The sequence below is a fragment of the Pinus tabuliformis genome, chromosome 7 (assembly GCF_031772625.1).
Source record: "Pinus tabuliformis cultivar Carrire ecotype Pingquan chromosome 7, CPIR1, whole genome shotgun sequence".
In the NCBI taxonomy this organism is placed as follows: Eukaryota; Viridiplantae; Streptophyta; class Pinopsida; order Pinales; family Pinaceae; genus Pinus; species Pinus tabuliformis.
This window is the reverse complement of record NC_142293.1, coordinates 285,133,885-285,153,995: the sequence shown is the minus strand read 5'-3', so window position 1 is coordinate 285,153,995 and position 20,111 is coordinate 285,133,885. Positions and strand designations below refer to the sequence as shown.

Genomic DNA, 20,111 nt, shown 5'->3' with positions numbered 1-20,111 from the left:
AACAACTTTCCTTAGTGATTGCTTTTCTCACTCTTGCTTGGGATTTGTCTTTGCATAAGCCTTGATACCATGTTAATTTTAGATAACAGTGGTATGTTCTATGCTTAGCACAATTTACTTCAATGCTCCTTTGGCAAGCCAATAACAATTTCCAATTATTTCCAGTAGCAATCACATTAACCATTAATTACATTGACAGTGAATGCAGATAGAACATAAAACAAAATTGCAGAAGACAAGAGAACACCGGATTTGGAAGATGCCAGGGAAAAACCCCAATGTGGGGAAAACCATCTGATCAAATCTTCTTATTATTATTCAATCGTTTAGGAGAGAGAGAGTACAAAAGTCAAATTGATTAGCCCAATACAAAGTCAAATCAGCCTTGTCAAATTTTGCAGTCAACTGCAGTCAAACTTCAGCCCTAACCAGAAAGTCATCACTGATCAAAACAACGGTCAAATAGCTCCTTTGAAGCTCGGTAAAAGGCAGTGAAACTCGACCTCCAGCAATGGTCAAAGTCAACCCAAAACAGTCACAAAAACTCTGGTCAAACTCGGTCAACTTGCGGTCAAACAGGCCTGCAGTCAACACAGGTCAAACTGCCCAGAAAACTTCGATTTCTGTGCCAGTCAATGCGGCCTAAGGAAATCGAAATTCTGCCCTCAAAACCGCAGTCAAAACTGGTCAAAACAACCTCGGTCAACGCTGGTCAAACTGTTTGAAATTTTGCAATTTCGGTTCTGTGATTTAGCCCAGAAATTTTGTCCTCCTAGCTGCATGTGTGTGTGTGAGAGAGAAGCTGCCCAAGCTGTATGAACCAATCTGATGAAGAAAGAGAGAAGAATGTGTGAGTGATGGATGTCCAAATGAGGTGTGAGGTCTCTTCTATTTATACACTTTGTTGTGGGTGAAGAGACACATCCATTGGGCTTCTTGAACCTACATTTAGCTGAGGCCGACCTAGGCAGGTGTCTTAAGGTGGAATCAGGCCCTAGTTGCCAATTTTAACAACATGACAACATGCACACCTAAAACACATTTATATGGTCCAATGTTTAAGAAGTCACAAAACTACCAACTACAAGGCCCATACTATTAGCAAGACCTTTACTTATATCCACTTTGACTAGTATACGAGCCATAGTCCAACATACATTGGATTTAAAGGATAGGTCGATGTCCAAATTTTTGCTCTTGCTATTGCCTATCTCCTTCAAGTTCTTGTCAGTTCACAATTCTATGGGAAACCAGGTAATTTAACCCAAACCAGAATTTTTTTGTCTACCTTCAATCTAGGATCAAAACATGTAAACCATGCCTTCAAGGATAAAAATGCTGAGCCCCAAAACTAGTGGCCACCTAAAATCTTCAGAGCATCTATATCAAAATGAAATATGATCGTAGCCAACCTCTAGTGAAGAAATAGAAAGTAGGACCATAGTCTAGGAAAGGAGACCAACTTTATGAATCGACCCATTCAAAGAAACCTTCAAGATCTGGCATATGTGGAATTTATTGATTAAATCCTTTCAGGAACACTTCAACACATCTGACTCTTGGATATTCCCGCAGCACCATCCTTATCTTCGAAACCCTCGGCTTCAGCACTTTCCAGGCTTGCTTATGCTTCAATTGAACTCTCCATTCTCTGCACAAGGTCTCTAGATCTTAACCCCTACCAATAAAGTTCAATCCCTATGCAGCCTTCCCTACCTCCAAACAAAAACCTTTATTTACGAGGTCTTGCACCAGACCTTGTGTGCCCAGATTTTTCTGAGATAGACAACCATGTATCTCACCATGAGATGATATGAATGTGACTTCAATTTTTTGGTACAAACAAACTTGAACCTCTCCATTAGTCAAAGTAGTTGGTATTTGACAAGGAATATATCTGCCATCACTTGAGACTGCATAGACACACACACTTTTATCCATAGTAGTAGATCCTTTGACAAGGGATCCAAGTCTCATACTTCCAGTATTATCACCTTTGACAGGACACATGATGACATTTATGTGGCAAGTCTACCCACATATGTCCCCAGACCTAAAGTTTGGTTTGGATCAAAAGTTTCAACCCCTTGTAGCCCTAGCATCTTTGACATTTTGAACTGTAGGACCTGAATACACAAAGATAGTATAGTGCCTTCATAGTGATCATCCAGATGATCAATCAGTTCCTCATCAATATCCATCCTCACAGCGTAGGGTTTCATCCATAGATTCTCCAATATTTCATCTGTTCTTGTCTCATCTGATGTGACATCTGACGTGACCATGAATGCTAACGCTTTTGTATTCTTTTACATGCCTTTACATATTGGAATATCTGCTTGTTTTGAAAATGATAATGTAGGCCTAGATTGTTTCTATCCTTTGTCTGAATGCTTAATAGTAGGATCTTAGCAATCTTTCTCTTGAATTATTACTAGCAATATTGAAACCACCTCCAACTTCCCCATCATTCATTATCCATCTCATGGCACATGCAGTTTCTTCCAACTTTATGCAAATCAGTGCTACAGGAGAAAATTCTCACTTCATAATTATCAAAACTGTGCAGAACATAAACTCAGTTATTCCTTCTTCCCGTAGTTTTCCTCCAAGATTACATCAGGCGTAAACAGCTTTTCAATTGGATGCAACTCTCTACTATTAAAGTTTGATTTTTTTTTCTCTGACATGAACAGGAATTAAGTCACATTCCTATATATTCTTCTGTTGTCTAAACTTTGTACATAGCATTGCTCTAGCCATCTGAAGGGATTGGTATGTGGGTGAACTAGGTGATGAAAGGACAGGTCTAACCACTGAGACTAACTGTAATTCTCATCTCCCTTGTGCTAGTTGATTGTGCCATTTTATTCATGAAAAATAATTCTGTAAGACATGCTTTATGTTTTAGTGATCTAGATGACTTTTCGGAGACCATATTTGGTATTGTGTCACAGATTAAAATATTCAATTTTTTGTGAAGGTTTATCAGCTGCTATGATAAGACAATTGTTATTATAGTAGATTTTGATTCATGTAATTGTGTGGCTTCTTCTCAGGTACTTGGACTCCATTACATGCAGATGTCTTTAGGTCATATAGCTGGTCTGCAAATGTTTGTGGCAAAAAAGTCTGGCATTTTCTTTCACCCTCCCAGTCACATCTTTTGTATGACAGGTACTTCTTGAAGATCGCAAAACAAGGTCTCTGTATACTTCAGTGGTAATAGCGAAAGAACATAAGCAGGTGTATAATAATTCTTGCAGTTTTTCCTCTTTGTTTTTAAAATTCCATTTTAATCCAATGAAGAAGTGAACCACATTTGGATGCCACGTTTGAGAAGCAAGATTTAGTTTTGCTAGCAGGCCTACTCAAGTTTTGACTATAGTTTGTACCATGGGAATGCCATCCTCCACAAAATATATCTTATGTTCAAGTCCTGTTAAATGAAATTCAGGCTATTGCTGGCTCTAAAATTCAGTACTATAGTAGCAACCAAAGTTATCAGAACTAGAACCAGACTGGAATTAGAAAACCCAAATTTTTAACTGGACCAGAACTGGTTGAATTTTGCACATTTGGTGTCTAATGGTTTTAATTTATGAACCAGAATACATAAACTGCAAGACTTTGGCCTATAGAGTTCAAAAGAAAAACATACTATGATATTACAACACACCGCTCCAACACATCATCGAATTTATTTGCTAGACTAGGTTCTTCATCATCAGGATCACTATCATCTTCCCCCTCATCCACTTGCAACGATCTTTGAGGCTCATCATGAGTGCTTGGAACCTCTGGCGCTGCATGTGCCTTGAAGTACAATATAAGAATTTGCCCATTCGTGGGCAAAGGTAGCTTTTCTCTATCCAAGTTGCCCAAGTGGAAGGAATTATTGGCTGTGATCTCTTCGATTTGATACGGCCCTAGCCAAAGGTTCTCGAACTTGCCATAGTTGCCTGGTTTCTCGCCATTTTTGTTCCCCAAAAGCACCAAGTCTCCTACCACTCTCTTAGGTGGGCCTTCTTGTCAAATCTTTTCTTGGCTTTTAATGAGATGATAATAGGTCCTTCTTCTTGTCTCATCTAATTCCACCAGTTGATTGATTCTTCCCTGCATAGCATCTTCTTCTGTGGAGAATTGCTGTAATAACTTGTATATGGAAACCTTTAGATGGATAGGCAATGTGACATCCATCCCATATACCAATTCAAATGGGCTTTTATCTTTTGAATTCTTTGTAGGAATTACCTTCTTGTTAGGAATTGCCTCCACCCATCTAGTGAAATAATCCGTCGTCGTTTGTATCCACTTGTAGCCATTTCTTGAGTTGTTTGTGAACTCTCCAATGGAGTCCAAGCCCCATTGTTGGAAGAGCGCTTCTACTACTATTGGTTGTAACGGCAATGTTGCTAACTTCTGCTTACTTTTGAAAAATTGACATGGTTGCATTCCCTGGTAAATTTATGAACATCTGTGAAAATAATAGGCCAATAGTAGCCTCCTCCCAATATCTTATGGGTGGTTTTGTTTGCTACATGATGACCACCAAATAGTCTCTATGCTTCTTCATTTCCCTTCGCTAACAATTTGGCTAATCCCTGTCCTTTAATGACCTTTGTTGGTTTGATCTCAATATAATACTCTTGGATCTTTGATACCTGTTGCCTCAAAACCTTGCAGGGCTTGTGAGAGGCTTGTTGACCACTGGAGTCTTGATGATTATATGAAGACTCCACACCCAAGGATGATCCAGAGGACAGTTGTACCATCATATATCATTAGGCAACAGAGTTTTTTTAACTCTACTTCTATCTTCTCATCATCTTTCGTGTACCTAGATTCCACACCCTACGGGGAATTGTAATAAGTGATATTAGTAATGATGAGTTTTTGAGTCTGTAATAGGCCTTTGATGTTGGGACTCGATCAACAAATGAGTACACCTCGGAGTGTTTTTTTAATCTGGTTAATTATCCCTTCTCTTTCAGAGGTGGATAATTTTTTGGGGTTTTCACTCACTTTTTACCCCAAAGCCGGGGTGACGGTTTGAAGGTTGAGGCCCTAACACATCTTAGTGTCTAGAGTCTATATATATTACCATACTAGATCACACAAAAAATTTCGTGGAATTTGGTTAGGTCTAGATAGTCATTTTTTTACTTTTTAAATTTTCCGCAGCGCGAAAATTGCTAATAAAATTGTACTTGTAATGTAATAAGTGATGTCTAGAGAAGTTGTATATGGTATGAGTAATGAAATTTGCACCTTTCACTCTCAACTTTCTACTATGACACACTTTGATGGGTTAAAAATGTGTTTTGAACCCTCAAAACTCACTTTTCCTAAGTTTAGTGGAAAATTTGACAATTAATTAAGCAAAAAATTAAATAAATGGAGAAAAATAAATATCCACACATGCTAAATGTTGTGGAAATGAGGTGGAAAATTACGGAGGAGTTAAAGTGAAATCCCAAGGTGATGTGGACTCTTAAAATCAAGGAAAGGACATGTGTTCAAATAAAATCGAATTTCAGGCATTAAAGGAGAAAGCTACTTACTTGGAAATTCAAATTTGTGAAGTTAATGCACATATGGGAGGATTTGGGAGAATATTTGGTGGAGATTTTTGTGGGAAATTGTCCCCACATGCGTTACCACCCATATACACTTGTCATTCTATCATAAAATTCGAATTTAGCGCATAAGGGAAGAAGAAAATGATGTCCACTTGCCAAAATTTGATTTTTACAGTTGGCATTGGAGCTCCATTCAACAAATTCGAATTTCTCTTTAGGATTGTCACCTCATGCTACTTGTTTAGTCACTTCCACATTGGGAATGGCTCCAATTCCATTTGTTACTGTCATTCTTCATTGGGATTTGCTCCCAACTCTCTATATAATAGAGCCATGGACTCTCATATTGTATGATGTAATATGTGCTATTGTGCTTGAAGAGACTCTGCAGGATTGTTTTCAATTCTTGCAATATAATACAACAGTCTTTGGTGTAAAGCGTGATGGTGTTTTTCTCCTTGCATGTGGTAAATTTTTGACTTGTTGTTACACTTCTATTTATTTCCTCATGTCTTTATTTCTTTCATGCTTGTTTCAAGTTATGTTGGTATGCAACGATTTCATATTAGCATAAGAATTAATTATTTGCTTTAGGAAAAGAAATCTTCTAGTGGATAATAGCTGTATCTCTAGGAATTCTTTCCACTGCACTTATTTAATTTCATGTCGATTTACTGATCTGTGGTGAAGTTTTGTAGATGAATCATTATTTGGTCAAGCTTTTCAAGCGTGAGGGGAAATTATCGGAGGAATCAATCTATTCTTGAAAAATATTCAAGGAGAACCTACATGTTTTGAATTCGAAAGTCTCATCTATATCTTATTTGTGTTTTGCAGGAATTATTTCAAGTTTCTTAAAGCTTTTATTTCTTGTATTAAAATATGAAACTTGGATTTTTTTTTTTTTTTTTTACGTGTTGTATTTCATTTATCAATATCTGACTATTTCAAAGAGCTAAGTCATGGCTAGTCAAAGAGGAGAGCTTGCTCATATTGTTTGGCCTAGCCTCTTGTAAATTATTTTTGTAACATACTTTGTTGTCATCTTGGTCTAACATTTGAGTTATTTTCATATCCTTTTGAGCAAGATAGTTTCCATGCTTTGATTTGTAAACTTATTCATCTTGAAAGCATTTATAATATCTTGTGCTAACAATTTAGTGTTTCACTTTTCAAGGTTATTTTGGCTTTCCATTTGAAAGCATTTCACTCCATTTTAAGCAAAATACAATTTCATTTCTTAAAGAGCAAATACTTGGAAGACACTGGTTGTTTATGTATTTCATGCTTATATTATGATGGTTATTGCTCATATCAATTTTTTGCTTATAAATCTTAAAGAGAATCTATTTAATTCTTACAATTATCCTAGAAACTCACATCCTTTTTAAATTAACTTTTCATTAGGGACCATCCCCCCTTAGCTAACCTAGGAGATAGCTCAAACGGAGAGAGTCGGGATTAGTGTGATAGCCCCTTCTCTGAGTTCTCTGCCACCAACCACACCTTGTGGGGTTGAAGGCTTGTCTCACTAACGTGTAGGTAGGTGTAGGCGGCAGGGTCAACAAGGCCTCACAAGGCAAAGGCCGGGCCTTGTTGCAAAAAATGAGGTGGATTGCCACTGCCACCTCAACAATCTTCCTCTCGCTCTTTAGTGGAATTGAACCACAAGGGAGGCTCAAGGTGATCTAAAGGAAGGGCTAGGTAAAGATACTTCTCCAATGGACAATGACACAATTCTTTTGTATAGTAGTGTATCGTATACTAAGCTCTAAAAGAGGCACATGTGGCCTAGGATTTGAAGATATATCAACCAAGGAATACCTACGCATGCAAGCACCAAGGAAAAGGTTTGCAAATGATGTTATCAACAAAAGAGAGGACAAGCCTTCCAATTAAACCCTAAGTTGAAGCCCTAGCTAAGGTTAGGCTTTTTCTAGGGCATAAATTGCTTAGGAAGGCTAACATCAACATTACTAAGGGAAAATTCAATCATGTTACATGCTAGATTTTGAGTGCAAAGGATCAACAAAGATGAATTCAAGCTAATTAAGCCTCAACATCTATCCAAAGGATGCCCTAATTGAATTCAACGCTTCTATCTTGTTGAAAAATGTAACTAGTGTCGGTCTTCATAATTGTATTTGAGTCATGTATTTGTCAAAAGAAAGAAAAATAAATTTTATTATAAAAGAAATTGACTTATTAAAGCATGGGTTTCATGCTTGTGTCAATGGTTCTTAGGTCAAAGCCTCCATTGTAGGCTTCTAAGGTTTATGTCAAGTGTCCTTGTCCACGTTGTAATGTAAAAGACCCTTCTTGGGATTTGTCAATAAGAAAGAAATTTAGTTTTATGTAAAATAGGTCATTTAGACCTCCTCCACCAAGTTAGCCTCAACTTGGACTGTTGAAATTTCTAAGTTTGACACGTTAGAAACCCCTACTGCATTATCTAGTTTATTTTCTGCTACTTGTTATTTTCATTAATAAGTTCTTTATAACTATAAATACTGAAAATAAACACAAATGCAACCTTAACACATACATATTAGCGACTGAAATAACTAAGACAAACACACAAGGGACACCGTTATTTTTGGACAATCATCCCCGGAAAAACCGAATGCGGGAAAACCGATGTAGCAGATATGAGGATTTTATTATTATGCAGTTTCTAAATACAACTAGGGTGCCAAAAATGGCTCACCCAACAGAGATTTTCCTTTGCAGTAGTACCTCTCCTCGGAGACAAATATTCCGGTTGATCAGCCATCGGATGATCGATCTCATAGCAACTACGACAATTCCTCAGCTGGACAGTGAAAGCTGCTCCAAGCTTCTCCATTGCTCTGCGTCACTGTGATTGCCTCTCAAATCCAGTTTGCCCCACGAAAATATGCCAGCATTACCTCTTGGCCCTACGACAGCTCTACTAGCCTCTGCACAACTACTGATAGTTTTGTGTCAGCCTCTTGGCCCTCTGCGTTAGTCCTCAGACCCTCTGCGTCAACCATGCTAGCCTCTTTAGCCTCTGCATAGCTCCTAGCTACCTTTGCGTCAGCCTTCCCAGGCTCTGCGTTGTCTCTTTGGCACTATCTCGATTCTCTGCCTCTCTGCTATTTATTCTCGGCCTCGTGCCGAATTGCCCCTCGCTGCAACAGATCACCGGTTCGATTCTCTCAGCAAACCTTGCTCCAAAAAATCGAACTGACTTATCAATATTGGTGTATCTCCAACTGACCCTCAAACCTCCTCTTATACTTTTCCTGTTGAGTCTTCAACGGCTGAGATTAACTCCATAATCAATGGCTAAGATTAGATTTGGCTTGATCCATGTCATTTAGAATATTCTCACCTAGTTTTATATTAATGCCCATTAATATTTTAATTTCCCTAAGTTTGGACTTAGGAACACCATTAAAAATATTAATTATTTTAATATCTCTCCAACCGGGTGGAATTTTCCCAAACCATTTCTGGGTCTTGGACTAAGTTGCAAGAAATGTTGGAGAAGGGTCCGTTTCCATCTGGAAACGAAATGGAAACAAGGAAATTCGTACCGTACGGCCTGAAAACTCGTTTCTGGCCATACTGGCCCGTTTCTCAAGGAGGAAACGTGGCCAGTACGACCGGAAACGAGTTTCCAAGCCGTACAACAGAGTTTCCTCTTCTAACTTGACATTTTCTTGTATTTTTTTCTTAATTTTTCGCTTCTAATTTTTTATTGGGCGACTAAAATATCTTCTGGATGCTTCTAGATGCCTTTCAAGTTATAAAAAATAGGATTTTTTTGAGTGGGGCAGCCTAATGTTCAAGCCTATGGCCCTAGTGTTGATATGCAATTCATGGTAATGTTAAATTCTTAAAGTAAAAGCGATATTCTCCTTTATTTTTCATTTTCATCATTTTACATAAATGTTGAACATTACCATGAAATGACTCAGGATGTTTGAGAGTGGTTTCGCCCTCATTGGATTTCATATGGAGAAAGTAGAATTTTAGATCTCACTCAAAATCCAGCAGACTTATCTGTTTTTCAGGATTTCAGGATTGGGGGGATTGCAATGTTTCCATTAGATTTTGTCATGTATTAGGGTATGGAACTTGTATTTAATCAAGAGAACCAAGCCCTCTATGCAGGGGAGACTCCCAATAATCAAAAACACGTAGGGTACTAGGGTATGGAACTTGTATTTAATCAAGAGCACTAAGGTTGTTCGACTATGTAGGAGGAGACTCCCAATCAAGCACGAGACAAGAAATTAGAAATTTCTCGTGGCTGATTTTGGATATTGCTATTTTCATTATGTGATCATTCATGAGTAAATGTGATGTAAATTTAGAGACTTATAGTTTATGCATTGACAATTGACAATTTAATCATAATGTAATAAATTAGAATGTATCATATATGCTTTATGATTGCACATATTTCTTAAATGTCCTAATATATATATATATATATATATTGCGTTTCCCCGTTTCCAAAATTTCAGGGGGTCACGTTTCGTACCTGTGCCTGTTTCGGAATCTTGTACCTGTTTCCCTGTTTCGTGCAACTTAGGTCTTGGAGATCTTATGTGCCTTAGCCTCTCCACCAATTTTCATGGCTAGAGCACATCCAATGCTACCACAAATCAACACTCCCTCTTAGTGAAGAATGTGCTCTAGTAATGCTTCACCATGGAAACATCACACTGATCCTCTGCACCGGTACTTGTGTTGATGCTTGGCTTGCTACCTCACATCATTTGCACAGCTACTTCCTGTACTGCTGCCCCTGACACTGCCACTACCACTGCTACATTTGTACTGCAGCTCGCTCTTAATATGTTGCCCATGCTGCCCCTAACACTGCCACTGTTAACTGCTGTACTGCAACTCAGTGACCGAGAAGTAGGTAACTGACTTCTCCCAAATATTGACATCCCAGTCAGTGTGGAAGCCTCGTGAAACTGAAGATGCCTCTGCTACTATTCTGTGCTCCCTCTATTGCCACTACGCTGCTGCATACACCTTTTGTGCCTCTCGCATTGCTGCAACCTTCACTGCGTTGCCTCAGATTTCTGCACCCAAGCACTGCCTTGCTGCTCCACTACACTTTGCTCCACCCAAGGTTGCACGAAATGGGGAAACGGGTACGAGTTTCCGAAACGGGCATGGGTACGAAACGCGACCTCCCCAAATTTTGGAAACGGGGAAACGCGAATATATATATATATATATGTGCAATCATAAAGCATACCTGATACATTATAATTTATTACATTTAAACATTATGATTAAATTTACATCACATTTACTCATGAATGATCACATAATGAAAATAAAAATATCGGAATATCCAAAAGCAACCTTTATTATATATCCAAATCTCAAAATCAACCTTTATTTATATTAATACATGAGGTTGCAAGTACAATAAAGATTATAAGGCTGCAAGAACTATAGAGACAAAAGACTAATCCTCATAAAAAATAGAAGCAGAACAATGCTCAACAGTGGATGGTGGCGGTGAAGAAGATGATGGGCCAATTCCACTTCCAGGCTCGACCTCAATATTTAGGTTAGCAAGAGATAGATCCAAATCAGGACTTTATGCATCCACATCCCATTCTTTAGAAGGACCACTGCTGTATTCTGGACTCCTACGAGATGCAAGGCAAAGGTTGGAGTGCACATAAACAAGATCCTTTGCCATTTGTGAGCCCAACCTATTGCGCTTCACAAAATGAATAAAACCATAAGTGCTGCAATTCCTTTCTGCTGATGAAGAGCTTGCCACTTGTGAAAGAATACGAATGGCAAGGTTTTGCAAATGTACACCATTTGCTCCATGACAAATCCACTACCTAACTAGATTCATGGTGCTTCTCGCCTCCAAAGCTGATATATCTGCATAATCATCTATTCCTGCAGCAAAACTGGCAAATTCTTCCTTTACCTCCCTGTGTAGATGAGAAGGAAACATTCTCATAAGGGATTTTGTCACCCCATTAGCCACCTCTCTATCCTTATGGGGAGCCTTCCTCTTTCCATTGCTTTGAGCAATAAGCTCCTCATCATAAAATTTGAGGTTCAAAGCATGTGCTAAAGTGTGCAATGGAGTGTTGAAATTGTTCCACCTATCAGCAATGATTTTCTTGACTAAACCAACAAAATGATCATCAACAAACAAAAGTTGTGGAGACTATTGCGAAATGATTTCCATAGTTTTCTCAACCATAGAATCCATGCCATCATATACATCTCCTAAGAAAGGTTGGTCAGTGTCAGCACTCCAAAGAAGCTCAAATGCAGGGGTTGTGAACTTTAGCAAGAAATCTACCTTGCTCCACCAATCCTCATCAAGGCACAATCTACGCACCATATATCCCTGCTCTGAATCTGTTTGTCTCCACTTAATCCAAACTTGACTCACCTCCATAGAAACTAATGCATGCTTAACCTCAATAAGGCGGCGCAACATCAGGAAGTTTGAGGCATATCTTGTCTCAACAACTTTTAACAACTCCAATTTGGAGTACTCTCGAAATATGGCTTGAGATTTGTGGTGGTTGGTGATGAATTTGACAATCTCCCTTGCTTCCCCTGTGAGTTCCTTTATCCAGGAAACTTTGTTGTCGATCTCCTCTAAGATCAAGTTCAGATTATGGACAATGCATGGTGTCCAAAAGATGTGGTCATACCTCCCCTCAATAATTAAACCTGCAGCTTTGCAAACTGGTGCATTATCTGTGATAACTTGCACCACCTTGTTAGGCCCTATTTGTTCAATAGCTTTTATAATAACATCAACAATGAACTGTGCATCTTTTACCTCTCTTGAGCAGTCTTCCGCCTTGATAAACATTGCTCTTTTGGGGGAAGTGGTAATGATATTTATCAATGGTCTGCACCTTGTATCTGTCCATCCATCTGAGACTATGGTAACCCCAGAGCTACTCCAGGAAGAACGAATTGGTGATAAAATATCCTCCACAAGCTCCTTCTCATTTTTGAGATGCTGAGTTCTGACTTTCTCATAGTTGGGCCCCTTGTACCCTTGAGGAGCTTTGTTAATTGCCCTTATCATATCTTGCCAGTAAGGAGAGCGAACAACATTGAATGGGATACCACATGCATAAATGCACCTAGCCACTTTGGAATCAGTTTCTTCTCTTGCTTGCACATTCACCAATTTAGCAATTCTACTATCCCGAACTGAAGGGGATGCCCCTCTAGTATTTTTGGGTGCTGGTTGTTCATGTTGTTGAGTGGCACCAACTCTCCTCGTTCTTGCTTCAACTACAATCCTTGGCTCAATGTTAGATGGAGCTTGAGGAGCAGCTTGAGTAATCTCATCATGCTTTCTCTTAATATTATCTGCCTCATCTTGCTCTCTTTGATATGCCCTCCTTGCCAATGGATCTGCTGCTTTCGTGCAACCCATAACCCCTTGTCCTCCATGCAAAAGATGTGCCTTTACTCTTGGGTAGGAGCCCTTGTACGAATTATTGCAAAGATTACATCGCCATTCCCATGAGCCACCACCTACACATTTTTGAAGCTTCGTTACATGCCTCCAAAGAGGATAATATTCAGCCTTGGGTTGGCCCTAGGGCTTGAACTTGCAACTGCACTTTGGTTGGAAGCCATTACTGCAAAAATAAATTAAAAAAACAAATCTGTAAATAAAAAACGTTTTTCCTATTTTTGGAAACATAAACCCTTGAAAAATTGAAGAAATAGTAGGAAAAAACTAAGAAAATGAATGTTTCTTACCCAAATTAATTTTCTGTAGCTGAAGCTACCCCAAAATGCCAGAAAAAACGAGAAATATGGTTGTAGCTGAGCCAAAAAGCCAAGAATGTCGTAAGCGGAAACTCTGCACTCCAATTTGCTGCTGAAATCTCTTTCTCTTGCTGCTGAAATCTCTTGCTCTTGCTGCTGAAATCTACTTTGCTCACTATTGAAAACACCCTAGTTGAAACCACTGCTCTCTTCCTCTCTTCTCCTTTGCTAAAATCACCAATCTCCAAGAGAAACGACTTGCTAAATTGTGTGATGAGAGAATGAGACAAATATCACTTTTATAACTTGAGAGGCATCTAGAAGTAACTAGAAGGCATTTTAATAATCCAATTAAAAATTAGAAAAAAAAATTAAAAAAAAATAAAATCAACTTGTGTGGGGAAACGACGTCGTACGACCTAGAAATGCGTTTCCGGCCATACAGGCCACGTTTCCTCCTTGAGAAACATGCCAGTACGGCTGGAAACGTGTTTTTGGGCCGTACCGCACACGTTTCTGCATTTCAGTTTTATTTCCGTACGGAAACTCCTCCTCTACCCACGTTTCCTGCAACTTAGGCTCCACCCGACCTCTGTCATCCTGCTACTGTTGTAAAGGGCTCCCGTAGCCGGATATGATCCAAGAGTTTGGGCACCTCAAGGATCTTGCCCCTAGTATGTAGTCGTTCTGACTACAACTCGATGTCTCCCCACTTCTTTTCTAGAGGTGCATGAGCACTCATGGCATAGTTGTCATCAGTCTCGACCTCTTTCTCCGCCTTAGCTAGAGCTGCCTTAGAATTAGAAGCCTCTCCCTTGTTTTTCTTCCTGGGACATTGGGATGCATAATGTCGTAGCTCCCCACAATGGAAGCACTTAACCTTGGAGATGTCATTCTTCTTCTTCTTCCCTTGCTGTCCTACAGATGCTAGAGCTGCATCCTCCTCCTCTTTCTTGATTCGACTTCCCTTGCCACTACTCCCTGCCTTGGTCAACCTCCTGATCTCTTCTTGGCGAAGAGCTGCCCACATCTCTTCCCAACCTAGAAGAGTAGCCCTACCCAAAATACTTTGGACAAATGTCTTCCACTCTTCGGAGACTGCATTCAGGGCAATCCTAACCATAAATTTTGGATCAGTGTGGACCCCACAGAAGTATGCTGGTCGCGAATCTCGTGCAACCTAAGAAGGAATGGATCTATCTGCTCTCCCTTCTACATCTGATACGACCGTAGTTGATTTTTCAATAGTATCTTCTACTGCATAGAAGTGCCATGTTACAAGGTCGTCAAAGTATCCCACATCTCCTTTGCTATGTTCTTTTCAACAATATGTGGTATGACATGATCTTTGACTTCTTCTAGGATCATGCACTTCGCCCTCACCATTGTGTCCTCATACTTCTCATTCTCAGCTGGGTTGACTGGGATAGCCACGGCTCTCAAGGCAAAGTCCTTGATGTGATGTCAATCTAGGACTGCCTTCCAGATGACAAAGTTGGAAGCCTTGTCCAACCTGTCCTGATCCCTCAGTCTGTTCATGACCATTTCAGCTCTTCTTCCGGACTCCCTCAAAGTTTCGATTTCGCTCCTGGAAATCTCCCTCTAAGTCCTGATTTCCCCCCTGGAAATCCTCTGGCCAGCTGTCGAACCGCTCCTCTCCAATCCTCCTTGCAATTGTAACTCGATTTGGATTTCTTGGCTAGAAATTTGTCGAGGTAGCAACTCCCTCTACCTTGGTTCCATCTCCTTAGGTACTGTTCTGTTATGACAAAATCAACACCCTACAAACTTCTCAATCATAATCTGCCCACAACTCCCCAAGCCCCGACAACTGAAGAAACTGAGCCCTACAGGCTTTGCGCAATCCCTGCAAAGGCTGAATCTGCTCCTCTTGGCCACAATGTCAATCCTTCCTGGCTGAGAAAGATGACCGGGCACTGCGTAGGTCTGATCTGCCACTTTCCCTCTTGCGCTGGCCCTCCTCCTGGATCAAAATGATGATGTAGGCTCTGCATCACTTCTTCTCTTGCCATTTCTGCTCTAGAACAACGTTGTCTCTCGGGATAGCTGCTATTGCTTCAAATTATTTAGATTACTGCTGGTGCCTTCAGTCCTCCTGTGATTTGCAATGCTCTGATACCATGTTGAAATTTTTAAGTCTAACACGTCAAAAATCCCCACTGGATTATCTGGTTTAATTTCTCCTACTTGTTATTTTCATTAACAAGTTATTTATAAATATAAATACACAAATGCATCCTTAACACATATACAGATCAACAACTGAAATAACTGAGACAAACACACAAGGGACACCATTATTTTTGGACAATTGTCCCCGGAAATACCCAATGCGGGAAAACCTGTGCAGCAGATATGAGGGTTTTATTATTATGCAGTTTTTAAATACAACTAGGGTGCCAGAAATGGCTCACCCAACAAAGATTTTCCTTGGCAGTAGTACCTCTCCGCGGGGACATATTCCGGCTAATCAGCCACCGGATGATCGATCCCACAACAACTACGAAAATTCCTCAGCTGGACAGCGAAAGCTGCTCCAAGCTTCTCCACTACTCTGCATCGCTCTCCAGAGACTGCGTCACCCTTTGCGTCTGCCTCTCAGCTCTAGTCTGCCCCACGAAAATCTGCTAGCGCTGCTTGGCCCTACGTCAGCTCTGCTAGCCTCTGCACAACTACTGATAGTTCTGCGTCAGCCTCTTGGCTCTCTGCGTCAGTCCTTAGACCCTTTGCATCACCCACGCTTGCCTCTTCAGCCTCTGCGTAGCTCCCATCTGTCTCTGTCTCAGCCTTCCCAGGCCATGCGCTGTGTTGAAATTTGGTACCGGAGGACAGGTGGTTCCCTAAGGCTTTGATCTTTGGCCTAGGGAACCGTATCCAAAAGAATTTAATTTTTCTCCTAAAGTGACTTCATAATTTTTATAAAGTCAAATCTAATTTAAAAGTGACTTTAAGTGATAAAGTTATTAAAGTCTAATTTTAAAGTGACTTTAATAAAGTCAATGTAAAATTAGAAAGGAAAAGTGACTTTGGAAATAAATGACTAAGTGGGTCTTTATTAAAGTGGGGTGAACTAAAAAATAGAAAGTGAGATTTAAATGAGCATTTAATCTTAGCTCTAGATCTCAATCTATTTCAGCCATTGGATTTAGGGATTCCCCAAAAGTCACTTAGGGTTAGATTAAAGGAGGGAAAGGAAGAAAAGGTCATTCATTCTTTCATGAGCATATTGAGAGAGGGAGAGCAAGAGAGCAAGGGAGATTTCTGGACAGTGAGGAGGAGGAGGCAGCAGTTTGGCACACATTCCAAGGCAGCATTCCAGCAAGTCCGTACAGCTTAGTTAGCACACAGTGAAAGACAGGTTTTGGGCACGTTTTTCTAGAAAGGTTGTACAACAGTTTTGGCTTAGATTCCAAGGAGGCCGTACAGCAAGTTAGCACAGAAATCAAGGTGCAGAAAGTCTGAAATTTGCTGGCACGTTTTTCAAGGGAAGCCGTATAGCAAGTCGCTGTACCTTGGCATGCATTTCTAGGAAGAAGTCCGTACACTGTACTGCTGTTTTTTCTGCACAGAAATCGAGGAAACCGTACAACAACATTTATGGCAGCTTGCACGTTGTTCTAGGTAGGCTATATAGCAGCATTTAACACTGAAATTTGGCACAAAAATCGAGGAGGCCGTACAACATTTATTGTTGTTCTGTTTTGCTATTTGCAAGTTTTTCCAGTTGGCTGTGAAACACGAAAAACGAGATAAGTTGTAAAAGTTTGCTTGCTGATTTTTGCTGAATATTTCTCTTACTGTAAAAGCATTTTCCATAAATAAGGAGCTTTCAAACTGGTTTTCCCCAAGAGTTGTAAGGGGTTTTTCCAGGGTCACATTGACCAAAAATCACTATGTTTAAATGTGTTGAATGGCTGTTTGTATGTGCTGATATTTATTTCTGCATTTTCCAGCATTTTGTAATTTTTCCAGAATTTGTGTTTTCAACAAAATTTATTTTCCAGTTGTTGAATGTATGGATATGGGAAAGGACATTTAACTATTTTGGAGAAATAAGGTGAAACTGAAAACCGGGGTGGGAAATGAGAAATTTCTACATGGTACCAGAGCTTGAGTGCTGAAATGCAGTTTGGGACAGCAAGGAGGAAAATTACAGCCCGCTGATTTTTCACTCAGAAAATTCCAGCAAGCTGATTTTTCACAAACAACAGTTTTATCTTTACTACAACAGTGCTATTTTTCAGTTTTAGGACAACAGGATGTCATTGGGATTGAGGGTGGAGGATAGGTTGGATGGGCATACCAATTACAACGTTTGAAAAGAGAGAATGCAGAGTATCTTTGAGAAGGCAGAAGTCTGGGACATTATGGTGCATACCACACAGAACCCTCTTGTTGTGCCTACTGCTGCTACTCAGTTGGCTGCTTATAATAGAAAGAACAACAAGGGTAAGATACTGATTCTAGATGGAGTTAAAGACCATTGCATTCCTCATGTGAGAGGAAAGAGAAATGCCCATGAGATGTGGACAACATTGTCCAATCTCTACCAGAGTACCAATGAGAACCGGAAAATGGTCCTGAAGGAGAAGCTGAAGACCATTAAGATGGGTAATGATAGTGCAGTTGGATATCTCACAAAGATTACTAATGTGAGAGATGAGTTGGCAGCAGTTGGAGAGGTCATTCCACCCACTGAGTTGGTGCGGATTGCAGTGAATGGCCTCCCCTGTTCATGGATGATCTTTGCTGATGGGGTTGTGCACGTGAGACCCTTCCCACATGGGAGAGGTTTTGGGATGATTGCATTCAGACAGAGATCAGGAAAGGTCAGCTTGGGGCAGCCAAGCCAGTTGAGCAGGATGAGGATGTAGCACTGTTGGCAGGAGGCAAGAAAGGCAAAGGGAAGAAGCAGGCTTCCACAAGCAATGGTGGGGGCAAAGGCAAAGGTAAAGGTAAACAGGGTAGCTCACAGAAGGACTATTCCAAGGTGAAGTGTTGGAATTGTCAAAATATGGGACACTATGCAGTTGTGTGTCCGGAGAAGAAGAATAAGGGGAAGAACCAGAGCATGGTAGCTTCAGCAGAGGTTGAGGACTTTGCAAATAATTTTGACCGGGAGTTTGGGTTCACTGCGTGTGAGTCCTCTAGTGCAAGATCACCTGCCACACAGGTTCAGAGGGAGCATGCTTTTCCCTCGATTAGCGGAGCATCTTCGGGTATCTGGTATGTGGATAGTGGGGCTTCACGTCACATGACAGGAGTCCATGAGTACTTCTCAGAGCTTTCAGAGAGTGGCACTGATATAGAGGTAGTACTCGGTGATTACAAAATTGTTAGAGCGGTCGGTGTGGGGACACTGACATTTCAGAGGGAGTCTAAACCTCCCTTGAAGGTGTCAGATGTTTTTTATGTGCCAGGGATGAGGAAGAACCTCATATCCGTCTCAGCTTTGGAGGACAGAGGATATGAGGTACTGTTCAGGGGAGGACAGGTGTTGATGTATCTCAGGGGCACTCCAGCTGATTCAGCTAGAGTGATAGGTGTACGCCATGCAAAGGTGTACAAGTTTGCATTCCAGCCCCTTTTGGCATTGAGCAGTAGTACCGACAGCATAGCTAGCAGTTCTGAGCTGTGTGAGATTTGGCACCGCAGGATGGGGCATATGTATCATGGAGCCTTGAGGACTTTGCGGGAGATCACTACAGGTGTGCCAGATTTCAGTACTGATCACTTTGATACTTGCAGAGGATGTGCGATGGGCAAGTTTGCCAAATTCCGTTTTCCCAGCAGTGACAACAGAGCGACTGGGATACTTGATTTGATTCATTCCGATGTGAGCGGTCGGATGTCTCATGTTTCCTTGAGTGGATATGAGTATTATGTTTTATTCATTGATGATCACTCCAGGAGGACCTGGATTTATTTCTTGAAGACCAAGAGTGAGGTCTTCAAGCAGTTTCAAGAGTTTAGAGCTCTTGTGGAGACACAGACAGGTTGGAAGATCAAGTCCCTGAGGTTGGACAATGGGGGAGAGTACACCCTTGGAGAGTTTGTTGACTATTGTGCGGAGGCAGGCATTAGGAGGGAGTTCACTGTTCCTTACAACCCCCAGTAGAATGGGGTTGCGGAGAGGAAGAACAGATCCAGCGGAGGGGCTGCCAAAGCCATGTTACATGATCAGGGGTTGCCATTGTTCTTGTGGGCAGAGGCCTGCAACACAGCTGTTTATTTGCAGAACAGGGGTCTGCATCGTGCCTTGGGGCACATGACTCCGGAGGAGGCTTTTTCTGGGAAGAGGCCTGATATTGGTAATCTTTGTATCTTTGGGTGCATTACATACTCCTACATACCCAAGGAGAAGAGGACCAAACTAGAGCCCACCGCAGAGAAGGGTATCTTTGTGGGCTACAGTGAGACCTCAAAGGCCTTTCGGATTTACAATCCTGCACAGAGGAAAATTGTTGTCAGGCGGGATGCGAAGTTCGAGGAGGACAGGGCCTTTAGGAGGTCACGGGAGTTAGAGTATCTGGATCAGCCAGACCCTCAGCAACAGTTGAGTCAGTCGCAGGGATCTAGTGGGCAGGGATCAGGAGGATCTACATCTATGAGTATGTCAGATCCGTTAGTGAGCAGTGGCTCGCCGAGCTAGAGGGGTGGTGCCCCGGGCAGCATGTAGAGCAGTTCACAGAGCAGTTCACTAGGGAGTCCACTGATGGACAGTTCACACGGTAC

The 20,111-nt window shown here is 40.9% G+C and overlaps 1 protein-coding gene across 2 annotated transcripts in view; it reads left to right on the top strand.

Moving 5' to 3' along the window:
• The window catches only part of LOC149246980 (arginine-specific demethylase JMJ20-like), a 259,009-nt gene that overhangs the window by 147,668 nt on the left and 91,230 nt on the right, over nucleotides 1-20,111 (top strand). For both annotated transcript variants that reach the window (XM_089458090.1, XM_089458089.1), the window contains exon 4: nucleotides 3,060-3,177. In XM_089458090.1, coding sequence (XP_089314216.1) covers nucleotides 3,060-3,177 — 118 coding nt within the window. The remainder of the gene's footprint in view (nucleotides 1-3,059; nucleotides 3,178-20,111) is intronic.